General features: G+C 32.6%; 1 protein-coding gene across 23 annotated transcripts in view; it reads right to left on the minus strand.

The window, feature by feature from the left end:
- Positions 1 to 992: 992 nt before the first annotated feature.
- LOC134231087 (lymphocyte cytosolic protein 2-like) overlaps positions 993 to 25557 on the minus strand; it is a 44632-nt gene continuing 20067 nt past the window's right edge. For 3 of the 23 annotated variants that reach the window (XM_062712992.1, XM_062712991.1, XM_062712989.1), the window contains 23 exons: positions 23303 to 23452; positions 21512 to 21568; positions 19280 to 19371; positions 17838 to 17876; positions 16222 to 16320; positions 15283 to 15402; positions 13748 to 13813; positions 13348 to 13524; positions 13244 to 13264; positions 8630 to 8714; positions 7848 to 7870; positions 7214 to 7259; positions 6835 to 6876; positions 6413 to 6469; positions 6000 to 6062; positions 5649 to 5681; positions 5306 to 5362; positions 5044 to 5100; positions 4441 to 4530; positions 3906 to 3949; positions 3734 to 3811; positions 3433 to 3579; positions 993 to 2874 (listed from right to left, as the gene is read on the minus strand). In XM_062712992.1, coding sequence (XP_062568976.1) covers positions 2764 to 2874; positions 3433 to 3579; positions 3734 to 3811; positions 3906 to 3949; positions 4441 to 4530; positions 5044 to 5100; positions 5306 to 5362; positions 5649 to 5681; positions 6000 to 6062; positions 6413 to 6469; positions 6835 to 6876; positions 7214 to 7259; positions 7848 to 7870; positions 8630 to 8714; positions 13244 to 13264; positions 13348 to 13524; positions 13748 to 13813; positions 15283 to 15402; positions 16222 to 16320; positions 17838 to 17876; positions 19280 to 19371; positions 21512 to 21568; positions 23303 to 23452 — 1754 coding nt within the window. In that variant the 3' untranslated portion in view covers positions 993 to 2763. The remainder of the gene's footprint in view (positions 2875 to 3432; positions 3580 to 3733; positions 3812 to 3905; positions 3950 to 4440; positions 4531 to 5043; positions 5101 to 5305; positions 5363 to 5648; positions 5682 to 5999; positions 6063 to 6412; positions 6470 to 6834; positions 6877 to 7213; positions 7260 to 7847; positions 7871 to 8629; positions 8715 to 13243; positions 13265 to 13347; positions 13525 to 13747; positions 13814 to 15282; positions 15403 to 16221; positions 16321 to 17837; positions 17877 to 19279; positions 19372 to 21511; positions 21569 to 23302; positions 23453 to 25557) is intronic. The other 20 variants (XM_062712990.1, XM_062713009.1, XM_062712995.1 and 17 more) reach the window with 20 other exon arrangements.

Below are 25557 nucleotides of genomic sequence, written 5' to 3' on the forward strand. Positions count from 1 at the left end.
ACAGGGTATAATTTGCAATAGGAGACTTAAGGAGAATTTTATCTCACACCTAAAGCCTTTTTCCGTGCTTATAGATTTTGAAGTCTAGTTGAAATAGGTTAATAACAATAAAATACAATTTAAGAATGTTCTGAAATTGAGTTAGGTACACAGTCGTTAATATAAGTAAAACATGAGTCTTTTTATCTTATTCTACAGTTAAGGAAGTACAAAGTGTTTCTTCATTTGTAACCATTAATTTTAAATTCATCTTCCTAAAATTGATAATGAAATATGTATGGAGATAACGAACGGTATTCAAGCTCACAAGTCCATAAAACAATACAAAATAGGGGCAGAGCAATCACGGACCTCCAAAACATTAGAGATGGGATCAGGTGTCATGAAGGAGTGAACATCCCCTGCCGACCGGTCACCGCGTGCTCCTTGTCATGATCGGGATTTAACGGAAAAAATCCGTCGTCAATACTTCTCGTAGGCCTAATTAAAAACAAATTAAAACCCCAACACCTACCATAAATCGTATGACTTAACAACGTCACCGGTGTTTCTCATTATGGTTACAGAGCTCAAGTCCAAGTAAAACATGTTAATCATAGCAGGAAATGTTAAATAGCATTTACCGGCATATATCGATTTGCATATATTGCCAATGGCGACACGTATCTTCCGACATTCCTTGCACGATAATCACTAAAAATTTTCCTTCTAATATCTATTTATGTTCTTCAATCCTCTTGATACCCTGAAGAGAGAAGAAGATGACATGACATTCATATTTTTAACTTATTAACACAGAAAAGACAAATCTAACGAAAATTTTGAGAAAAAAAATTAAAACCAACCTGACTACAGCAAAGCAATTCCTAACAATTCCTGACCAGGTATTGCTTGGTAAAAAGAATCTATTCAGCAGATACTGCAACTTACACCCTTGATTATTAAGTCTAGTATTACAGCTTTTTTTCTGTGATAGAACAATTTAATTTAAAATCAACTATGTGCTTTTTATTTATATTTAATACATTGGATATATTATTAATAATCATGCATATTTAATGTAGAGACAATGACTCAAAAATTAATAAAATATCATTTTAAAAAATCAACAATTTCGAAAACACATCAAAATCTGTAACAAATAGACAATTTGCATACAAAAATATCAGCATATAAACTTTAACAACAAAAATTTGCGTTGATCATTTCACAAGTTTTACAGACTTTTCAAAAGATCTCTAACTAGTATTATTATATATCTATAACAAATTTACCCATTCAGGGCAAAACACTTCACGAATTTTGAAACAAGTAAATCAAAAAAAAATAGTCTTACATTAAAAGTTATGGAAGTTTAACTTAACATTTATAAAAAGATTGTAAATTACAATAAGCTCCCCTGCTTTATACCAGCATGTATACTAGTTTCATAATGCAAAAACAACCAATATCTCCTTTGAAACAAACAAAAAACCCTGCAGGCCTAAGTAATCATTTTAATCATTTTCGTAACATTTTGGAATATTTTGTTTTTATTTATTTTTTTTTTTCTTTTTTGCGTTTATCAAAAGCAACTGCAACTACTGTTCATGAAAATTGAAAAAAGAAATAAATATATAAAATTATGAAACATGGCAATGCATACAATTTTTCAAGCAAAGTAGGGAAAAAATATGACATGTAATTTGATTAACTTGAACAAATTATATTATTTCAAATAAAGGTAATAGCTAAAACCAGTAAGTCTAAAAAGAGACGTGTGTCCTTTGATGATGTGGGCGTGTTCATTTATTACATTCAAATCAACATAAACTGAAGGAAAATAAATATTTTCACATATTTCAGTACCATCCTTAAATACATGTAAAATAGTAATAAAATTAACTGAAATTATATTTTATGTGACATATTGAAGTCAACATTTGCAAACACTTTTTACTTTTGGAAACAGAAAAGGCAGATTTTTATATGATGAAATACATAATATTAACAATACAATTTTAATTTGAGATGCGACAACATCGCTACTCAAAATAATTTGGGAAAAAAATCATCATTTAATATTTTTAAGTAGTTTATGTGAAATTTAAATTTCAATGAAATAATGCAGAAAATGGTGGCGGTTATCAAAAAGAAAACTATTATTATTCATTATAATTGAAAAGGACATGTGTCATAGATTTAAACACACATGCAAACTCGTAATCACAGAAAACATTCTGCTTTTTCATTAATACATTCCAAGCACAACAGCGGTAGCATTAAATGCAACAATTTAATATCTCATCTCACACACTTGTTAAACGTTATCAGCACTTACGCAGAAAACAAAATATAATCAAAAACAATCAATCCTTTCCTTTTGAACCACTATAGATAAAACCAGCTTAGACTTCCAATACATAAACTTAGAACAGAAAAGCAAGTGAAAGAGCCTCACGTTCTCACTCAAATGTTTTCTCATAGAGAACACTTAAAAACATGTTCAGCATATGGAATTGTTCCTAGAAATGGTCCTTATTAGTTGGACTATACCAAAATAAATACAGAAATATCTACATTTAACAATGCATCACAGTCGTGGTTTTCTTTCTCACACTTATACCCATACATGTATGTGTTGATGCCTACGTAATACAAATTCGTTCAAGACAAGTTTGAAAAAAAAAAAAAACGTTGCCTGTGAACACATATAAAATGCTTAAATGTTAATGAATTTAAAAAAATAATTTTTCACAGCAAATGTAAATAAAATGGAATTTTCTAAATTCTGGGACAGCTATGTTTAAGTCTTGTTTGGCCGGTTCCACCAGCAGCTAAAATTAATGTATGTTTTCTGAAAAAGTCTACCAAGTCCACCACTGTTATAAATGTCTGAAAAATAAATTTAAGAAAAACATAAATATATTTATATCCTTCTAAATCAATAATTTTATAAATGATAAAAAACTTCATTCTTAAGCCACTGTTTTGAGCTTTAGCATTGTTTTGAATGTGGTGTTGTGTTTATTATTGGGACGAGGAATTAATAATCTTAATATCTATTTGAAAATCGTCGTTATAGAAGATCTTCAAACTCTTTCTTTCCTCTAATCAATAGCAATACAAAACAAGGAAAATATTTAAATACACTGACTACAAATTTATTAAAATTTCAGAATTTATTTTGCTAACGAACAAAGTCACAAAATCACATTTAAAAAAAAATTGTTTGTAGTTGTTATTTAAAACAAATCTTAAAACTTTTGTAACTTTTATTCCTAGTTTTCTTTTCATTGCTTATGAATTGGATCACTGTTCGCTACCTTAATCAGTTTTTTCTTTAATACTTTATTATATAAAGAAGCAATATGCATAACACTTTCAATAATTTTACAGGTAAATGTTAATTTTTAAAAAAAAAAAAACAGTTAGATATTTTGTGCTATTCACCTCTTCTGCTCTTTTTTCCCTCCCTAAGGCGAAGGTTGAGTCTGCCCGTTGTCGTATTGGGAGATTATAGACCTTCCTGTCATTGTAGATTTGTAATGTGTATGGCTGGCCAGCTTTTGTACTGGGTCTTATTAAAAATGTTCCATTCTAGAACAAAAGTAAATAAACACGTGAATCAAATAAGCATGTTTAAATGCACTTTTTTCCAGAAAGATGTGTTTGCTTCCATTTGTATCTCTTCTCTTAAATTTTTGTTATCCTTCAGACTGAACACGAATGAGAAATTATCTGAAATAACCACCTTTCCAAAATTCTTCAGTACTTCGTCCGCTTCTGCTCTATTTACATTTTGGTACCAATCACACTGCGTAATGTCGTTCTGAAATTAAATTAAAAATTGACTCACATTATTTCAAATAAAATGTCCATTCCAATTCAGGGAAGACAACTCAACTTTAGAAAAAGAGTCCTACCTCCTCGCCAGGAATGGGAGGTGGCTTTCGATCAATTACAGAACCTACAATGACGTCAAATAATTGTTCAATAAAGGTGAGGCTACAACGAATAATACAAATCAAAGCTTTGTCTACTGATAAGAAGTGATCTTTTCTTTTGTAAAAACCATTCTCTATAAATTCTTAAATCTAAGGAGAAAATTCGACATTTACTATAAGCAGGGAATAGCAAGAGTTGTTGCAAATTCAACGGGTCTGTTAAGTTTTTAATCTTAAATACATTTAATGTAATTTACAACATGCATTATTGGGTAACACATCAGGAAATTTTTCATAAATGTTCTGAAAAAGGCTTTTATAGATTGTGATAAAAAAAAAACAACAACACTCGTACTCTACATTTTGTAATATTTTGAAACGTGCCTGGACATTTACTTGCAGTGTTATGTATCATGCACATAATTCAGAACATAAAATGAGACATGCTGTTTGGGAAACAGAAAATACTTCAGTGCAAGAAGAGGACCTTATAGAATATTACGATATCCCTCACCTCTCCCCTTCGGTTTGTTTGTGCTACTGGGTACACCGTTTGTCCCTCTATGATCTTTAGGAGTTGGAGGTAATGACCTGCCCTCGTTGACTACAGGAAAATCATGCTCACATATATACATGCATCCAAATATTTGAACAGACAAAAAAGGAGAACAGAAACAGACGGACGGAAATACCGATTACTATATACCCTCCCACTTTTCAAGCGGGGGGTATAATAATGAAGATTCTTAGTTTTCGTGATTTCAAGCTTAAGAGTAACATTGTTGAGACACATGCAGTGATAGGATCGACAGGGCAGGTATCATACATTACACATAATACTGTGATTCTTAACTTTGCTATGAAATTTATAATGTGTAAAAATAACGTAAAACTCGTGTGCAAATTGGCTAGAACTTATACTGTGAGTTTCACAAATATGTGCATGTACATGCATATCGATAAAGTTATAAACAGATGAAACACAAACAGGTAATCATATTTTATAAGCTCAAAGAGTATGCAGTTGAATTTGACCGAGAACTCATTTAATACTCATTCTAAGATTAATATCTTGAATATAATATATTGTTCTATAATGAACAATATATCCTCTTACTTGGAGTGGATTTGTGTGGGGTCTTTGATGTTGGCACAGGGGGCGGCGTGTTTTCGTCTGATAAAAATAATCATCAAAATCAAATTAAAGCAATAAATGAACAGTGGCATGTTAACTGCTACGTTAAAAGGATATTTTAAAACACCAATTTGATTTGCAAGGAGAAGAATTACATTCATATAAGTAGTCAGATATTTAAGTAGAGTGATGCTATGACCGTTCTGCATGGATAGGTTTAGTTATTTACATTCAAAGTAATTACCTTGGGAGCCCCTGTGACGGGCATGTGACGTAGGCACAGGAGGAGGGGTACTCTCATCTGTAAATTGTTAATCTAAAATTATCCGATGTCTTACCCTTTTTCATGATTAATTATTTTTTGAGAAGTGATTGTCAATTTAATAATTTTCTTTACTTTGAAAATATACATGCAGTTATATATTTACATGACATTAAAATGTATTACATTATAATATAAATCGATATACACACTCATCAAGTTTTTAAGAAAGGTTTAATATACACTTATATACTCTTTAAAACGAAACTGTAGCAAGTAATTAAAGTAGTTAAAAAAGCAGAAAAATTTTAAATTGGACTCATACCTCTTGATGAGTGCTTTGTGTTTAGTGAGTCAGCTGTAAGAAGTGTTTAATTCAGAATTACTGTATACAGAGTTAGCATAAAATATAATAAAAAATAAATAATGTTGTTTCTGCTGAACTCTGTCTTACCACTGAAAAGAGTACAAAACTACAATGGAACAATTTCCCTGTGCATGTGTTATAACATTAATTTTGTAAATAGAGTATGCAATATATAGGCACTTATTGGATGTTAATTTCTATATTAGTATTTTTCAGGTGAACTGATCTAAATTAAAATGTACATGCATACAAAAAAGCATTGTGATAAATTTAAAGAACGCCATATAACAAAGCTATTATTGTACACACCAGCCAAGTCAGGTCTATAACCAATTACAGGAACTGCTCCTGCTGGAAGCTTTTTGCCAGATTCTACAAATATCCATGGTGTCTTAAGCAGATGCACGCATGCACAAATTCATATACAACGTAATATACATGCCATTTTACATACAGTGAGAAAAACATAACGAATCAGTATTGTGCATATTTTAAACACAAAAATTATAATCTATTTATGCAAACTCATATCAATGCTTTCTTGAAAAGAAAATAAAAAAAATAACTTTTATTAGCAGTTGAGATGCAATTAAAACTGAAGTGTACAGACAACATACATTTTTGTTAAAAGATGTATTTTGAGTAATATGGAATACGAGAGTACAGTTTTTACATTTTAAAAGAATAAAAGATTTAATTTAAAAACATTTATCATTCATTACCAGTTGTCTGAGGTGGAAATACAGGAACCTTTTTCACTTTTAATCCACCTTTAGTTTCTGAAAGTTTCATTAATTAAAGAAATACAATTCAGTTAGTTTATCAGGTACATTTCTAACTTTGATTACACAGAAGCAACCCATATCAAACAACATAATTCTTTAAAGCCATACATGATCAAATAATTACATATTTCATGCAAATCCCTCTTGGTCATCAAACATATCTTCACCTAACACATAAATGTTGTCTTACAAATAAATCTTAACAACAAACATACATGCTCTTTTTATTGCCATATTTTTTTTTCGAATTTGCCTATTTAATTTATGTTTTATTTAAGTGCCTTTAACAAGCAGTATTGATGCACAAAAAGCGTATATAGGATAACATAAAGCATTGTTTTTCCTGTGCAGTTGAATACCTCTTGGTGCTGGCGGTAACCTTTCAACTGGTGGCATCTCTGCTGCAGAAGAAAGAAAATTGAAAATTCAATCAAAATCTAACGTCTCCATGTTTTTAATGATGTCGGTAAAAACTCAACGTATCAAGAACTTACGCGAAGGAAAATTTTAGCTTAATTTTCACGTACATCTTCACAACATATACTGTATGTTTGAAATGATATATTATATATATATATATATATATATATATATATATATATATATATATATATATATATATATATATATATATATATATATATGAAGATTAACGTATTTTCAAAATTTTGTTTTATTTTAAGGATAAAATGTTATTTAAACTTCGTAATTAAATAGTAAAAATGTAATTTTCTTTACCTGGATCGGGTTTTTCGTAATCTTCTTCATCATCACTTTCCTGGGCCTTTCAGAAAAAAACATTATAAATGTAAATGAGACAAAAAATAATTAGGAATAACTTTATACACAGATTAATCTTTTTTTAAAATGTTTTATTTTGGTTTCAAGTACAAGTATGGACACTGCAGATCACCAAATCTTCACAACATTTTATTTTCGAAATATATCTATTCAATTGGTTTCCTTCCAAAGTGAAATTTTTTCAAGATTTAAGTTATTATAAATACAAGTATATTCAAACAGACAGTCATGTATAATTATACAAAAATGAACTGCTCGCAAATTATAAGTTAATAACATAAATTCATAAACTTCCTTATCGAATGTAGCAAGCTGAACACAAATTTTAATAATGCTTTTATAAATTAAAAAAATTTCCACAAGGTACAACATGTAAAACATTTTTCACAGTGCTTCAAAATGAGATAATTCATAATCGTTTTAATATATTTTCTTCATGTCATGGATATAAATTGTATTACAAGCTCTTTGATTTAGGACTATTTTGAAGATCAGCAAATGGCACAGATATTGTTATAAAAACAGTTTGGTAAACATAAGACATATAATGGAGGTATTCTTCATAACGTACCTTGTCAGCCATCGCCATGTAGTCTGTAGGAAGATAAGGTGGATATTCACGTTTAACATAAATTTTCAATCTATTTATATTTCAAGTAAGTAATATACAAGTATAAAGTATAAATACAAATGCAAATTGAAATATAAAAGCAAAAATAATAAGCAAAAAAAATCTGCCATCACCACAGAGAAAATAAATAAAATGAAATAAAAAAAAAAACAGAATGGAATGTGAATCAATACTGCTTATTTGCAAGGCACACAATACAAAAGATTGAAATTTTTAAACAAATCAAATTTATCAATTACAAATACAGTGTAAACAAGGCACATTACAGTTACAGAAGCTAAAATAGTCTAACTGACGCTATACAAGGGTAAAATTACACCTCTGTAAATGGTTATATCCTGGTTTGTATCAGAATATATTTCTACTATTCTTTTTCTCTTTGTTTAGGTACCATGTAAAAGAGCATGCATAACAAAAGGATTGGAAAAAGTAGAATTTCGAAGTACACGTAATACATCCAGCAGAAAAGCAAGCCATTTATCATCAAACTATTTAATTATAAAAAAATTACTTAAATAGATAACATACATTTATTTATAATATTGCAATGTAGTATGCTTAGGCTAATAAATATTTTTGTTTCATACAAAAGATTTAAGCAAATTATTTTTTATGAAATAGAGACAAATCAATTACATGAAGAATTAATAACAAAATACTTTTTTAACGATATAATTTAATATGGAGTATTATTTTTTGTCTCATACGGAGAAAGGACTTACCATCTTCCGGTGGTTTTGCCTGATGACGTGGCGCGTTCCGGGTTTTATTTGCTTTTGGAAGAGAAGTTTCAGGTTTTTCATAATCCTGTGCAAAAAATCAGTTTTTATTAGCTCGAAATAAACTTTTGAGTGCTTTTATTCATAGATTGTAAAACAATGCATTTCAGACAGTGAAGAAGAATCAAAGAGTCCTACGGATCGAAATGTCATCTACCCTTTACACCCAAATATTAAAACATAATTGACTAAAGATTACGAAGCTCACCTCGACAAATGCTACCTAGAGTAATGTAAATATATAAATGTTTTTTTTTCTAGTTAATGTACATCTAAAGATTAAAAACGTTGCAAATTTGGTTTTAGTAGAACTTATAGTTACTTAGAAATCAACCTGCTCAAAAACATTTGACCTGTTTACTAATCAAGGAAATTTATATCAAATTAAACATCCAAAGCATGTCTGGAGGTGCTCATCCCTTGATAACTATCTGCAAATTTAATCATAACAGGTCGTGAAATTACATAGCTACTCCCAAAACATTAGCCTGGATATTCATATCATAATGGCAAATGAAATGAAATCCAAAACAATTCTAGAGGTGTACATCACTAGAAACACCATCCATGCTACATTGGTTAAAATATGGCTAGAAAAATAAAGGCAAGATCCAGCATCTGAAGCAAGTCTGGCGGCGTTCATTCATAGATGCATCATCCTTCCTAAACTGGTCCGGCTTATAGTTCCTTGGGAGTGGACCTGTACTAAAAAAACTGCTCATCTAGGTCAGATCCAGCATCCAAGGCCAGCTAAGTGTGGTAGTGTCCATCTCTAGAGGTATCTTCCATAAAGTTTGGTCCAAGTAGGGCTTACAGTCACATGGGAATAGACCTGCTCTTCAAACTCTAACTGGACGCCGATGCTGACGTCGAAAAACTACGCCGAGGGTATAGCATAAGCTCATCTCTTCGAGGTGAAATAAAAATGAATTTTTTAGGTCCCAATCTCTATCAAAAAGTTCAGTGCTCAAATACTCTTGTAGTAAATACTGTACATCAATTGTTTTCTTTATGGAAAAAATTTCCCCAAGTTTCTCGAACATCTTATACTCGCGGATACTTCTCGCTGCAAACAATCGTTGAAATACACAATATGTTGAATGTTTCCTTGGTAAAAAAGATCATTCTTTCGAATACTCTTGTGAAAATTTGAAATCCTATCGACCTTAGGGGCCTCGACTAGTTTAGTATTCCAGGCTCACAAAACACTTATTCAGTCGACATTTAGCAGCTTGACGGAATTCGTAAAGGAGAATGTAAACACTTTGTTAAAGTTAAACCTAAAGATGTGACCACCTGGCCGCTGTAGCAAAATGAAAGACAAGAGGCCCATGGGCCACATCGCTCACCTGAGCACCAAGGGTAGGACTAGTATAAAATGGCTTTTTATTGTAAAGTTTAAATCCAAAAGTAGTCCCATGAGGCCATGACCAATCATGGATTTGCTATTTTTTAGAAAATGATTGAGAAGAAAATTTTTAAAGAATTTTCCTATATATTTCTATGTTAAACTTTGGTCGGCCATTTTGGCCCCGCCCTACCCCCGGGTGTCATGATTTGAACAAAATTGAATCTACACTACCTGAACATGCTTCCATATAAATATGATGAATAATGGCTTTGTCATTCTTGAGAAGAAGATTTTTAAAGAATTTTCCTATATATTTCTATGTAAAACGTTGGTCGGCCATTTTGGCCCCGCCTTACCCCCGGGGGTCATGATTTGAACAAACTTGAATCTACACTACCTGAGCATGCTTCCATATATATATGATGAATTATGAATTTGTCATTCTTGAGAAGAAGATTTTTAAAGAATTTTCCTATATATTTCTATGTAAAACATTGGTCGGCCATTTTGGTCCCGCCCTACCCCCCGGGGTCATGATTTGAACAAACTTGAATCTACACTACCTGAACATGCTTCCATATAAATATGATGAATAATGGCTTTGTCATTCTTGAGAAGAAGATTTTTAAAGAATTAAATTTTCCTATATATCTCTATGTAAAACGTTGGTCGGCCATTTTGGCCCCGCCTTACCCCCGGGGGTCATGATTTGAACAAACTTGAATCTACACTACCTGAGCATGCTTCCATATATATATGATGAATTATGGCTTTGTCATTCTTGAGTAGAAGATTTTTAAAGAATTTCCCTATATATTTCTATGTAAAACTTTGGTCGGCCATTTTGGCCCCGCCCTACCCCCGGGGGTCATGATTTGAACAAAATTGAATCTACACTACCTGAGGATGTTTCCCCATAAGTTTCATCTTTCCTGGCACAGTGGTTCTTGAGAAGAAGATTTTTAAAATATACCACTAAATTTTCATTAATTCCCAATTATCTCCCCTTGAATAAGGGCGTGGCCCTTCATTTGAACAAACTTGAATCCCCTTCACCTAAGGATACTTTGTGGCAAGTTTGGTTGAAATTGGCCCAGCGGTTCTTGAGAAGAAGTCGAAAATGTGAAAAGTTTACAGACAGACAGACGGACAGACGGACAGACAGACAGACAGACGGACGCCGGACAAAATGTGATCAGAAAAGCTCACTTGAGCCTTCGGCTCAGGTGAGCTAAAAAAGTGAGCAAGCTCACTTACCCCACGCTCCCCCAAAACTCAAAGTGCCGAAAATCCCGAAAAAAAAATAAAGGAATCAGAATTTCCTGAAGCACACCTACATACTTACATGTCCGCAAAGTTTGACCAAATTCTGTGCAGCGGTTTATGAGGAATTGTGCTGACAATCTGTTCATCTCTATATTCAAGATATGGCCAAAAATCTCAGCTGAAAAGTGCCGAAAATCCCAGAAAATAAAGGAATCTGAATTTCCTGGTATAATGCACATCTACACACAGTGTACTAAATATCTGCAATGTTTGACCAAATTCTGTGCAGCGGTTAAAAAGGAGTTACGCTGCCAAACTGTTTATGTCTTTATTCAATGTATGGCCAAAAATCTAAGTTGGATAGTGCTGAAAATCCCGGAAAAATAAAGGAAACGGAATTTCCTGAAGATAAACACATCTACACATTGTGTCCTAAATATCTGCAAAGTGCGACAAAATTCTATTTATGAGGAGGTGCGCTGACAATCTGTTCATCTCTATATTCAAGATATGGCCAAAAATCTCAGTTGAAAAGTGCCGAAATTCCCAGAAAAATTAAGAAATAAAAATTTCCTGGTAAAATGCAAATTGCCAAATTTACACATGGCATCCTAAAATATCTGCAAAGTTTGACAAAATTCTGTGCAGCGGTTTACGAGGAGTTGCGCAGACAAACTGTTCATCTCTATATTCAAGGTATAGCCGTAAATCTCAGTTGACAAGTGCCGAAATTCCCAGAAAAATAAAGGAATCGGAATTTCCTGCTAATATGCACATCTACACTGTGTTCCTAAATATCTGTAAACTTGACAAAATTCTGTGCAGTGGTTTATGAGGAGTTGCGCTGACAAAAAATACATGACTGACTGACCGACGGACGGGTCAAAAACATAATACCTCCAGCAACTTTTTACATATTTCCATATTAATATGTAAGAGGGGAATCGTCTAAATAATGAAAGTGATGGAGCGGTAGTAAGAAATGACATGTTATATTTTTAAAATGTTTTCATACCGTTATGAGTACCAAAAATGCAGAAATATATTCCTTGCTTACATGCACTTACATGTTCTCTGGGATTTAAAGTCTATCTACATGCACATTGTTCTTATGTTATTTGAATTTCAAAAACGAGTGATCAAAACATAAAGCACAAAAACATAAACATGGCCTTACTTGTATACTTTCTGTACATTTAAAATTTTTCTTTCAACTATCAAAGCAATGGTCAAGTACAAAACGATTTTACATAAACCATTATCAAAGACAAAGCTCTAATAAAAAGGTATTGACAAAAGCAACCTGAGCAAATATACCTATATATGGAATACATATACCTACAGCTATCATTTAAAGCATAACAAACATTAAATTTGTGAACTATTTTGTTTCCGACAAGTGTCTGATATATAACATTTATGTGATTGACCATTCCCAACTCCAACAATATTCAAAATCAAAAGCATGTGATATCAAACATTCAGAACAGTTCGCAATGCTTCCAATCTCCTTCAAAAGCACGTTAAAACGGACAAACAGTGTTTTGCCTTGTTATAAATTATTGATTCAAAGTAGGAATTTGAATCTATGACATTCTATGGCAAACTACATGCTGTCAGGTACTAGTTTTCTGTTTTATGTTGATAGGGATGCTTGTCACGGGTATCAACATGCTAAATACTGACAACCAAAACAACATTATCTTAAGACTCACAGAGCCAAAAGACCTACATTTTTTATCTGAAGGAAAGCAAAGCCTGCAATAGCCTGACTTTCCTTCTTCTATGAATAGAATCTTTGATTTATTTAAACTGCCATTTTAGTAGCTGTATGCAGAACTATGTAAAAAAAAAGTCCGATTAATTTGTTACCATTATTGCATTTAGTCTGAAATTTTAAGTCTTAAATAATGCTGCTTTGGATATACATTAAATTTTACCTTTTTTGTAGGTCTCCAATTCTATACAAAAGATGTTATATGTAAAATGAAACATGAAGGGATTAAAATGGTATACATAAACCAAAATCCAAAAATCCTCTTACAGAATTGGAGTCATCACTGTTGTGAGTTTCTGTTGGGACAGGTGGTGGCATTCGCTTTACATGTTTTCCATGACCACCACGAGGAGGGGGTGGGGCCGGTCCATCAGGCTCTGATATTGTTCTGGCTAAGTTTGGAGAATTCTTCTGGGTATTGGGAACAGGTGGCATTCTAAACTGCTAAAAAATATACAAAATGGTAAGCATCTAAGATTATTATACCATTATGTTGTCTCTAACGTTTTACTTAAATACATGTATTATTCTGACAAAAAAATGAAAAGTGAAGTTATGTATTAAATAAAAAAATAGAGACTGGTAAATCTTTTGTTTTCAAAATGAGTAATTTCCTCATTTCAAGCATTCAATATTTATGATTCAAGACATCCTGAATAATCAATACTTTTGTTCTTTGAGGTATTGGAGCAGGGGCTATGTCAGGTTTATCATCTGGATCCTCATAAACATCCTTAATAAAAAAAGAACATAATCTGTATCGCCTCAAAACAGGAAGAACTAAAATAACATCTTTTATTCGCAAATCGTCAGTTTGAAATCAATCCGTGATGATTTATTTTCACGTCTGAAAAAAACATTCTATATAAATACAATGAAATATAAATGCTTTGCCACATTTAATATTCGCGAAAGTAGGTCGCCAAATGTGTGAACATTTTTCGCACGCGAATAAAAGTTGATAAGTACTAGTATTTAACGAGGCCCGATCTAGTTGAAAATTACAAAAACGGAATGATAAAAAATTTTAATTCTTGGAAATATATTTGTATGTTTTATGCTTAGAAAAATAAGAATGAAATTTTGTTACCTTGCCTTTATTGTAGTCAAATGGGGGCACTGTCAAGATATGGACCATTTGTCGTGTTTTTATAGACAATTACATACTAAAACTCTTCAATAAACAAAGAAATTGACAAATTACAAAAAATACACGATGAAATTCTTTGTTTTTCATATATATCATGCAATTTTTATTCTTCTTATAAAAAATCAAAAGAAAATTGGAGGTAGCCTTTATTGTAGTGAAAAGGGGGCTTGTCAAAACACAAAATTTGGATTTATTCTATCCAACTACGTATTTTATAGGTCGCAATGGGTTTACATAACACTAACAAACGATTGCAATACTGTATTAGTTTCTAGAAAATAAATAATTCTTACATTATGAAATGATTTTCTCGCCATGCTTTATTTTTCTCTTAACAAGCGACGTTGTTTTACGTGGAAAAAATGGTATAGGGAGGAGGGGGGAGGGGGGTAAAGGCGACAAAATTCCAATTTTTACTAATATCATGTAATATATAGAAAAATTGAATATTTCAGGGGTTGCATTTAAATGATTTATAGACTTATTTTATTTTTTAAAACTGAAGATAATCAATGCATATTTAAGTCTGCAATAAAAAGAACGTGTATAAACACTTCAACATGTTCAAAGAGAAAGACTAAAATCGCTTACTTTTGGTTGCAGTGTTTGTTTTTTTAAACTCACATATTGAAATAAAACAAGATAAAATTAATGAATCTGTACCAAAAAATTGATCCCTCAAAATTAGTTAGGTTCCAAAGTTGTTTATTAATTTAAATATTTAAAAAAAAATAATAATGGAAATGCCAGCTTTCAATGCACAGTCTATAGAAATACCAGGTAAGCAAGATCAGCGAAACATTTTAGCGCAATTTGACGTCATTTTAATTGTGACGTTATTGTGTTCAATTGTGACGGCAGTCAAGGGTATTGTGACGTGCCTGAGTCGACGCTGCGTTAAAACGTATGCGCAGTTCAAGTAGATTGGGCCTCGTTAATACAATTGAAAATGAAGTGGTTGAACACTGAATATCTTTCATTAATGTTAGAGATGTAAATACATCTTGGATCGGCATAATGTTAATTTACTGCTGTAACCTAGCTTTCTATACCTCTGGCAAGTCGGGCTCAGGGGGTTGGGGCTGAACAGGTTTAGGAGGAGGCCGCCTCCCTCCCCTGCCAGGGGGTGGTGCTGGTGGATTATCTGTTTCATCAGGATCTTCGTAAGTAGGCTGAAATACAAATTATAACTAAGAATACTTGAACTACTACTACTAACAAATTAATAAACAAATAATATCCTTTCTATTAGAAAACAGTGTCGAATAAAAGATTCCTTTTTTTTAATCCAGAAAGTAAATTTTCTCAATAAATTTAATCTTATCTTATCTAAACTTATACATATACACCCCCACCCAACTTAAAAAATCAAGTTCTGTGAACAAATTGGTTGTTGGTGGAGGGATTGACAAATTACATTTTTTTTATAAACAAACTTTGAATTTAGCCGCTGCCATTACACTGAATACGAAATATTTGTTCTCAGTTTGGTTCCGATAATTACAAATACCGGTAAATGTATATCATTTCTGGTATCAATTCCAATACAGTGTATTTTTAAGTTATATATGTTTATGGTCATCATACATGTACATTTGGAAAATATCTAGATTTAAAAAGTTCTTGAGGAAGTTTCTAGTGCTTGAGGACTAGATAAAAATAGTCAAAATGCTGGACTTTTCTGATATAAAGTGTTGTAGGGAAAAGATAGTGTATAGGCCTAACAAATAATTTTCATCAGTTAAAAATCCATGTTTTTTTTCTTCGCTGTCACAAAATCATCAGATGACCTCATCTTGAACTTATGTTTCAATGGGGTTTTTTTCTGAGTTAAAGTATCAACATTTAAATAGCACTAAAGGAAAATCGTTTGAGATAAAGATAAAAATAAGGATGAGTTCAAAAAGGACTATCTTTGACTATAAAAAAAGGATCAGAATGATGAGGGGAGAGGGTAAATTTTAATGCCTTACATTCTCTCTTAAACTCACCTGATCATCAATTTCCGGTACAGGGGGCTTCATTGGAGGACGGGATGGTGGAAGCTTCGGAGCAGGGGAAGACATCTCCTCTGGTACCTCGTAGTCAGGCTTTAAATTTAGAGTAAATAACTTTTTTTATTTCATGTTTAAGTACTTAATCTTTTAAAATGTTTAAGTAATTTATTAATACCCAAATATAAATATTCAATGTACTAATATATTAGATTCATTACTTTTGATACAGAAATAAAAAAAATGTTTGTCTTTTCATTAGAATAACCGAGAATGTTAAATGTACTTTTATTTATGAATTAATTTCATCACGGGCATTACACGTGTCTACGTTCTTATTAAAGCTATAGATAATGTACAAACTGCTGTCTGATTTTCATCAAATATTCTTTACACGTAAGAACCGTTTATTTTAAAGGCATATTTCTTCTATTCTTTTGTGTTATTGATGACTTGGCCGAAATTGAATCGTATAGTATTCCTAGAAAATTTTAAAACATACAATATAGAATAAATATTGAATGGCAGTGACAAAATCCTATCTATATAATACTCAAAATCAAGTAACACGGACTGCAAAAATTGATGAACAATAAGTTGCATGAAATAATAAATATATTACAAGTATACATATAGGAAGCAAAGTGATGCATTTAATCTAATATAAAGGCATATCAAGAATATTTATAATATTTTAAGAATGTTATGGCTATATGCTTCGAAATTTTAATTGTGAACATATGGTAAAGTATTACAAGCTATAATTATGTCAAACAATCTCAGTATTATGACTAATGTCAAATAACATACACATATTAACTTCATCTTAGAACTTTTTGTTAACTTGATTTTAAAAGATACTACAAAGTTGCAGCAAATCATCACAAATGAAATGCAGAGATGACTACACGCCCACATTAATGTAAATGAACATATGATATGAAGTTATTTGTAAATATCAAATTCAAGCAATTCTAGTTTGAAGCGGTTATTATAAGTTTCATTCAATATTGAAAAGAGAAGACAAAAGATTCGAGATCAATTCAAACTTCCTGAAATTATATACTTTTTAACAATTGCAAGCTATTTGTATTGCATAATTTCGTAAAATCTAAGAAATATCATGATAACCAGTGACCGTTGCTTGAATACACTCTGAGATGCGAGTATAAACAACACACGAAGGTAGAGAAAATCTAGCCAATGCTCTCTAATGAATTTACAAGCAAGTAAAGTATATTGCCTTTAATTTTTCAAAGGAAATTTTGAAGACAAAAAAAATTATTTTATGAACATTACATACTTCCTCTTTCTTGGGTGTTGATACAGAATGATTAAAATTGTTAAATTGTAAAGGGCTCAAGGTTTAACAGCTACATTGTTAAGCTTATTGTTGAGGTATTTTTAAAAATAAATGAAAAGAGGGGTGTGTAAACGTTATGGTGAACAAGTGGTTTTGTACAAAAACACTACAGTAACCAATACAGGTACTCGTAACACTATTAGAAAACTATTCCATCGTGAATATTTCGGAAGAAGAAAAGTGTTATACGTGAGGTAAAAGCTTCGATACAAATGAGAAATAAGCAGAAAGGCCTGAACAGCCATCAAACCTGATTGAGTAACGGGTCATCCGTTTCTATATAAGCAGGCTGTAAAAACACAGTAAGTTTTATATAATTCAGATACCAGAAAAGCAGCCAATAAATCAGCAATTTATAATTCGATACACTCGTGAATACAGAAAAAGACTAAATAGATAAATATCATTTACTTAATTTCTTTAACAGGTTACTCTAAATCAAACTACTAGAAGCAAAGCTTGAATATCTTAGTTCGATACTTATGATTATTAAAATTTTTCTTGTTATCCAGGATTAAGAACAGTCACACACTCATTTAAACAAGAAAATGATATAAGTAAATGATATGTAAATCATATATGGAGATAAAGAACAGTTTTCGAGCTCAAAAGTCCATTAAACAGGTGTGACCGATCGGAAGGGATGCTCACTCCTCCATTGGCACTTGATCCCACCTCTGATGTTTTGGAGGTTCGTATTTGCTCTGCTCCTATTTTTTTTTAATGTTTGATGGACTTCTGACCTTGAATACTGATCGCTATCTCCATAAATTTCATACAGCAATATATTGAATACAAATGTAGAGGTAAGCACCACAATCACAAACGTTAAGATGCAACTCATTAAACAACAGTTATCGTGCTTTAGGTCTTTTTATTCGCCATCCAATGATTTAATAATTAATAAGTAAACAAAATACATGCAAAACTACGACTAGGTGAACAGAATATTATTGAATTAAAGATCATTACACCATTCAAAGTTGATAGTGTGCAGATTGTACAGTGTTAGAAATACACTGTAAATGTATCATATACTAGTATTTGATAAGAAGACTATTATGTGATAAATGAGTTTTAACTGACTAATAATGGTGTGAGGACTATAACTTATTATAACATTATTTACAATGATACAGTGGCAATGTAGTGACCAATAGAGCAAAAGTAATTCGTAATATATAAAACGGTTGTCAATGGTGATATTATTGAGGGTTTAGTGAACTACTGGCCGATATTATGAAGGCTATTCTTTATAAAGACTGTTAGCGTTGATATGAGGGTATATATAATTTTTACACAGATTTTTCACGGTTTCATCATTACCTGCTCCTCTGTTAATGTTGATATGTTTGTTATGATTTTTTACACAGATTTTCACGGTGTCATTAATACCTGCTCCTCTGTTACATGTGTAATGGTGATATGAGAATTATAGGGCCTAGTTATGATTTTTACACTGATTTTCACGCTGCATAATTACCTGCTCCTCTGTTAACGTTGATATGAGGGTATATATAATTTTTACATTGATTTTTCACGGAGTCATTATTACCAGCTCCTCTGTTATGGCTGAAACGTTAGTTATGATCTTAACATTGATTTTCACGGTTTATTATTACCTGCTCCACTACTAAAGCTGATATGTTAGTTGTGATTTTTAACACTGATTTTTCGTAGTGTCACTATTACCTGCTCCTCTGGCTCCGGGGGAGGGGCCTGTTCTCTGCGGTTCCTCCCACCAGGTCTCGGGGGCTGGGGGATTTGCGGTGGTGGACGGTCAACTAAAATTTGTACATTTCAAAATTAGGTTATTTTAAAACTAGTTTATAGGTAAGGTCATATTTTTTAAAAACAAGAGGCCCATGGGCCACATCGCTCACCTGAGAAGCTTTGACCATTCTGTTCTTTACCAGATTTCCCCCTTGTTATACATAATGCATCCCCACCCTACCCCACTGATCATAATTTAGACATTTTGAAATCTACACTACCCCATGATCCTTCTATGGGCACATATGTTTCAGCTTTTTTGGCCCAGTGGTTCCTGAGAAGAAGATTTTCAAAGATTTTTCCTATATATTTCTATGTAAAACTTTGATTCCCTAAAATGGCCCCGCCCTTCCCCCGAGGGTCATGATTCCTACAATTCAGAATTTACACTACCCCAGAATGCTTCCACATAAGCTTCACTTTTTCTGGCCCAGTGGTTCTTGAGAAGAAGATTTTCAAAGATTTTTCCTATATATTTCTATATAAAACTTTGATTCCCCATTGTGGCCCCGCCCTTTCCCCGGGGGTCATTATTTGAACAATTTAGAATTAACATTATACCAGGATGCTTCCACATAAGTTTCAGCTTTTCTGGCCCAATGGTTCTTGAGAAGAAGAATTTCAAAGATTTTTCCAATATATTTCTATGTAAAACTTTGATTCCCCATTGTGGCCCCGCCCTTATCCTGGGGGTCATGATTTGAACAATTTAGAATCTACGCTATACCAGGATGCTTCCACATAAGCTTCAGCTTTTCTGGCCCAGTGGTTCTTGAGAAGAAGATTTTCAAAGATTTTTCCTATATATTTCTATATAAAACTTTGATTCCCCATTGTGGCCCCGCCCTTCCCCCGGGGGTCATGATTTGAACAATTTAAAATTTACATTATACCAGGATGCTTCCACATAAGTTTCAGCTTTACTGGCCCAGTGGTTCTTGAGAAGAAGAGTTTCAAAGATTTTTCCTATATATTTCTATGTAAAACTTTGATTCCCCATTGTGGCCCCGCCCTTCTCCTGGGGGTCATGATGTGAACAATTTAGAATCTACTCTATACCAGGATGCTTCCACATAAGTTTCAGCTTTTCTGGCCCAGTGGTTCTTGAGAAGAAGATTTTCAAAGATTTTTCCAATATATTTCTATATAAAACTTTGATTCCCCATTGTGGCCCCGCCCTTCTCCCGGGGGTCATGATGTGAACAATTTAGAATTTACATTATACCAGGATGCTTCCACATATGTTTCAGCTTTTCTGGCCCAGTGGTTCTTGAGAAGAAAATTTTCAAAGATTTTTCCTATATATTTCTATGTAAAACTTTGATTCCCCATTGTGGCCCCGCCCTTCTCCCGGGGGTCATGATGTGAACAATTTAGAATCTACACTATACCAGGGTGCTTCCACATAAGTTTCAGCTTTTCTGGCCCAGTGGTTCTTGAGAAGAAAATTTTCAAAGATTTTTCCTATATATTTCTATATAAAACTTTGATTCCCCATTGTGGCCCCGCCCTTCTCCCGGGGGTCATGATTTGAACAATTTAGAATCTACACTACCCAAGGATGCTCCCACATAAGTTTCAGCTTTTCTGGCCCAGTGGTTCTTGAGAAGAAGATTTTTTAATGACCCAACCCTATTTTTGTCTTTTCTTGATTATCTCCCCTTGCGAGGGGATATGTCCCTTCATTTTAACAATTTAAATTCCCCTTCACCCAAGGATGCTTTGTACCAAGTTTGGTCAAAATTGGCCCAGTGGTTCTTGAGAAGAAGTCGAAAATGTGGAAAGTTTACAGACGGACAGACAGACGGACAGACAGACGGACAGACAGACGGACGGACGGACGGACGGACGACGGACAAAATGTGATCAGAAAAGCTCACTTGAGCCTTCGGCTCAGGTGAGCTAAAAAAATGTATGCTTGCCGTCTCCCGATTCAAGCTTACATATTGGGGGATGGGGTGGAAGGAGGATTTTTTATCATTGAAAATGTTTAAAAATATCAGGTTAAATTAATTATTTTTGAGTAAAAATCTTTGAAATGAATAAAAAATAGTTTCCTAGGTTACAAAGGGGAGTTTTTGGCAGTCTGTAGGGAGAAGGCAAATAGATATATCTCTTTTAATTACAGATCTACACTTTCAAATTTGTTACCTCCCCTTCCAGGTCGAGCAGGTCTTGGTGGAGGTTCTTCAGGCTCCGGGGGTTTTTCTGGAAAGAAAAATGGAATATAATTATAATCAACGTAATAACCTTTTATTATTAGACCCAACAGTAAGTATAGTGAAAACTTATGACACCACCTGTTGGCTTGACTACATGTACATGTAAATAAAACATAGGGGTTTGAAAACATTGTTTTAATGTGAATATTATTCAGTCCAAGACTTACTTATATCAAAGTAACAATAGCCAGACTCTTTCATCATTTTATGTATCTATACACGTTATTTGCGATGCACAAATGAACACTTAGTAGATGGACAGTAAATAAAAATCTACAATGCATATCAGCTCTCAATGTTGAATCAAAATAACTTCCTTGCGGTATCTTCTCGATGCTATGTGCATTATCAGTTCTTATAACTTTTAAAAATGGTGACAGTTGGTATCCTGTTTACCCAGTAGTTAGTACTTTGTGGTGAATTGCATGTTTTGAGCTGAAGTGCTGTTAGAAATGAAGCAGTGTACGTTTGCCTTTGAGATATTTTGGTTGACTGTGTACAGATTTGGGTTTCTGTCGTAAATATTTCATATTTGAATCAATAATTTGATGTTGCTTTATTTTGATATGGATAGAATGAAATACTGGTATATAAAAGCAATATTTAAAGATAATACAAGTGATTTGCAAACGAAAATAAAAGCTTATGCACGTATACTTGAACTTTCTCATATTCTTTATCTTATTCATTTGATCTATGGGTATCAGGTTGTAATCAAAAGCTATATATTGTTACATTTTCCAGTTTTAAGATTCTTTTTTTCAAATTTCTTACTTGTGTTTTTTAAGTTTGTAATTTTTTAATCATAAGCTATGTAATATTTTCCATTTTTAAGATCTTTTTTTTCAATTGTTTCATGAAAGAGAAAAGATTGCACATTCCGTAGTTAATGCGGATATCAATGTGATTATTTAGTATTTTGTACAACTAAAAATGCTTGTCCACAAGCTTGTTTTCTTGCGTATTTTTTATACATCTTTTATTCTTTTACAATAGTTTAAGTCTGTCATTTTGTCATGCAGCTAGGACTTAATATGTACTGTCTCCTATGTTGTAGTACTTTGTGATACAGGTCTTAAAATTGTCCAAGTGAGTGATGACTTTTTAAAACTTATAATGTTTTATCTAAAATTTCAAAAATTATCTTCTGTGTAATGCGTTTAAATAGTTCCACCATCCTTCCTGGTTTTATGTGAAGCTTATTTGTTATGTTTTGGGATGACATCACACTTTGTTTAAGCAGTTTTTTGTATGATATATCAATATATGTCTCTATATTTTGCAACAGAGTTCACTTAATCTTTGTATGGTATATTATCTGCTTTACCATGGGATCTTCATTTGACGCCTCTAATATAAAACTGTGTTTTCTGATATATTGCAGTCACTACCTTGTATGTGATGCCATAATACAAGTACCCTGTACTTGTATCCCCTGCACTTGTATCATGCCTCTAGATTTCATTACTTTTTTGCTACAGTTTTACACCCTGTATAGAACTTAAAAGTACTTTGAACATTGCTTTTCGATATCACAATGTGTTTTGCTAAAGTTCAGGAAATATCTTGTATACTATGCCTCTTAAGTACCTCGTTGATGCTTCCAGATAACAGTATGTCTTGTGTTAAAGCCCTGTTAAGATGTTTTGTATTAGTTTGCAATGAACTAGGCATATGCCTCCTAATACCACTCAGCTTTGTTCTACCGTTCAGTTAGTACCTTGTCTTTGGTGACTTTGGTTTACTTTATTTCTCTGCTCTAGAGCGTGCCTTAGGGAGTCAGTAATAGAGTGTCCATTCCTGCTACTATCCTCGTCACTGTGGTCAGGGCTATAGTTAGCATAGTCCTCCTGGGGTTCGCTTGGTTCCACTATTTAGACAAGGACTCTACTTTTTCATGTGTTTATGTCACATTGCTTGTTAGTAGATATTTCTGAACATGCTTAACAAAGTTTTTTTTTTAAAAATATGTGTACATGCAGATCTTCAAGCTTTCCTCTAATGTAAATGTATATCATCATGATGATCAAAACCAGTATATAGTTGTGTTAGTTGTTTTGTTATTAATCAAAATGTTCTTGCAAAAAGGATTTGTTTAAAGAGATTAGTACTTGACATAATTAATATAAAAATAACATATCTCGTGTTCAATTTATTTTGATAGCAGGTGTTTTGATGTTGCTCTAATTCTCTCAGTTTTATTAAAAGAACAACATATAGGTGATATTAATCAATTCAAATTCAAGTGTTTTGTTTGATGTTCTAGTTGCAAGTTTAAAACGTTTTCTTTAATGAACTAAATATGTGTGTAATATTAAATCTTAATATCATTATCTTGTAATTGATACCATATTTTAATGATTGTAGAGACATGAGTCTAATTAATGTGTACCGTTTACTCCTCGGGCAAAATACTTGTGGCCTGTGTAAATTTACAACACATTACATTGGTGTCTTAACGCATAAACGACAGTATCGTCAACTTGTACCCGGTAGCATGAAAACCGTGTCAGGCATTCTCTTTGCTATATTTTTGGTTTTTGCTGTTTTCAAAATGCAAAAAAAAAACTTATCTAATACCCATCCCACTCCCCCACCCACCCCAAAAATACAATAAGCCGAGTCTTGAATATCTCTCTTTCTTCTAATTAAGCTACTGTAACATCGTTTCCTCTTATTATTCTACAAAGATATATTAAGAGACAATACCATTCATTATATAAAGCAAGAGAACAGCATGTCCAAGATACGATACCAGCAAAAAATACCCAAAAGGAATGCACTGACACTAACCATAAAGTGAAACCACCTTTGCCACTTACCCAGAATAGGAGAAGATATAGAAACTTTTATCCCTTTTCTAGAATACACTCTTGTTGGTCTTTTCTCAGACGGAGAATGTCCAGAGGAGTGATTTCGAAATATTCCTCTGAGTGTCATAGTTCCTTTGAAAAACATTTTCACACGGTTTTCGGGGGGTAAACTTGAACTACGCCGATGATCGGCTTTACGTAATCCCCTTCTTTCAAACATTTTAAGTCTGCCTTTCTTGGCTGAATCCTTCGTTCTAATTTCAACGAGAGTGTCATCCTTGATTACAGAGGATGTACTCATTGAATCAGCTACCATTGATCAACAAGAAATATGGCAAAGCACTCACAAATATGATAATAATCCAATCTATTTCATCTACATATTTCACCTCACAAATATTCTGACTCTAAAGTCATCTAGATAGGCTCTAGTTTTCCGAATAATCTCCTTTTCAGTCCGCATGTACTCAAACCGGCATAATTTTTTTGATCAAAGCCCCCTTAACATGACTCTGAGTCATTTACTCTCCATTTCTATGTACGTCAAAATAGTTCAACGTGTCCAATATGCTCGTAATGTGTTTACAAGAGGATGAAGGTCGGAATTTCGATGGCATATACGGTATTTGATGGATGGATTTGTATGTGAGAGGTGTCATGCTTCATTGATTCTTCATCAACCTATAATTGCACCATATAACCATAATATTAGGTGCAATTATAAACACATACTTATCAAGGCTAGCTACCCTCTAGCAGTATAGCTATAGCGCTGTTCATGTTTACAAGTTGGGTTGAAAACGTTTATGTTGCGTGAAAGTGTATTTTTGGAAAACTTAACATTTACGATTTTATTATATTTTTCACCATTTAAGTCAAATTCGTTTTCTTTAAAAAATAATAATAAAAACCAACGTTTAAAAAATGAATATAATTCCATTTACAGCTGAATAGAAAACTAAATGAAGGCCTGTTTATAGCGGGGAATTTATTGTTTTGCTCTCATGACCGCCAGATTAATGAAAACATTGAATGACTAAGTAACGCAAGACAATTACGAATGTTATTCCCGTGTTATGTAGACCATTCTGTGACCTACTTAAAATGTTAATGAAGTTTTCATATACATTCAGATCGGAAATTCTTTTACTGTAATAGCCTC

This window comes from Saccostrea cucullata, unplaced genomic scaffold (assembly GCF_032062105.1).
Source record: "Saccostrea cucullata isolate Sc308-1 unplaced genomic scaffold, CSIRO_AGI_Scuc_v1 ctg109, whole genome shotgun sequence".
Taxonomy (NCBI): domain Eukaryota; kingdom Metazoa; phylum Mollusca; class Bivalvia; order Ostreida; family Ostreidae; genus Saccostrea; species Saccostrea cuccullata.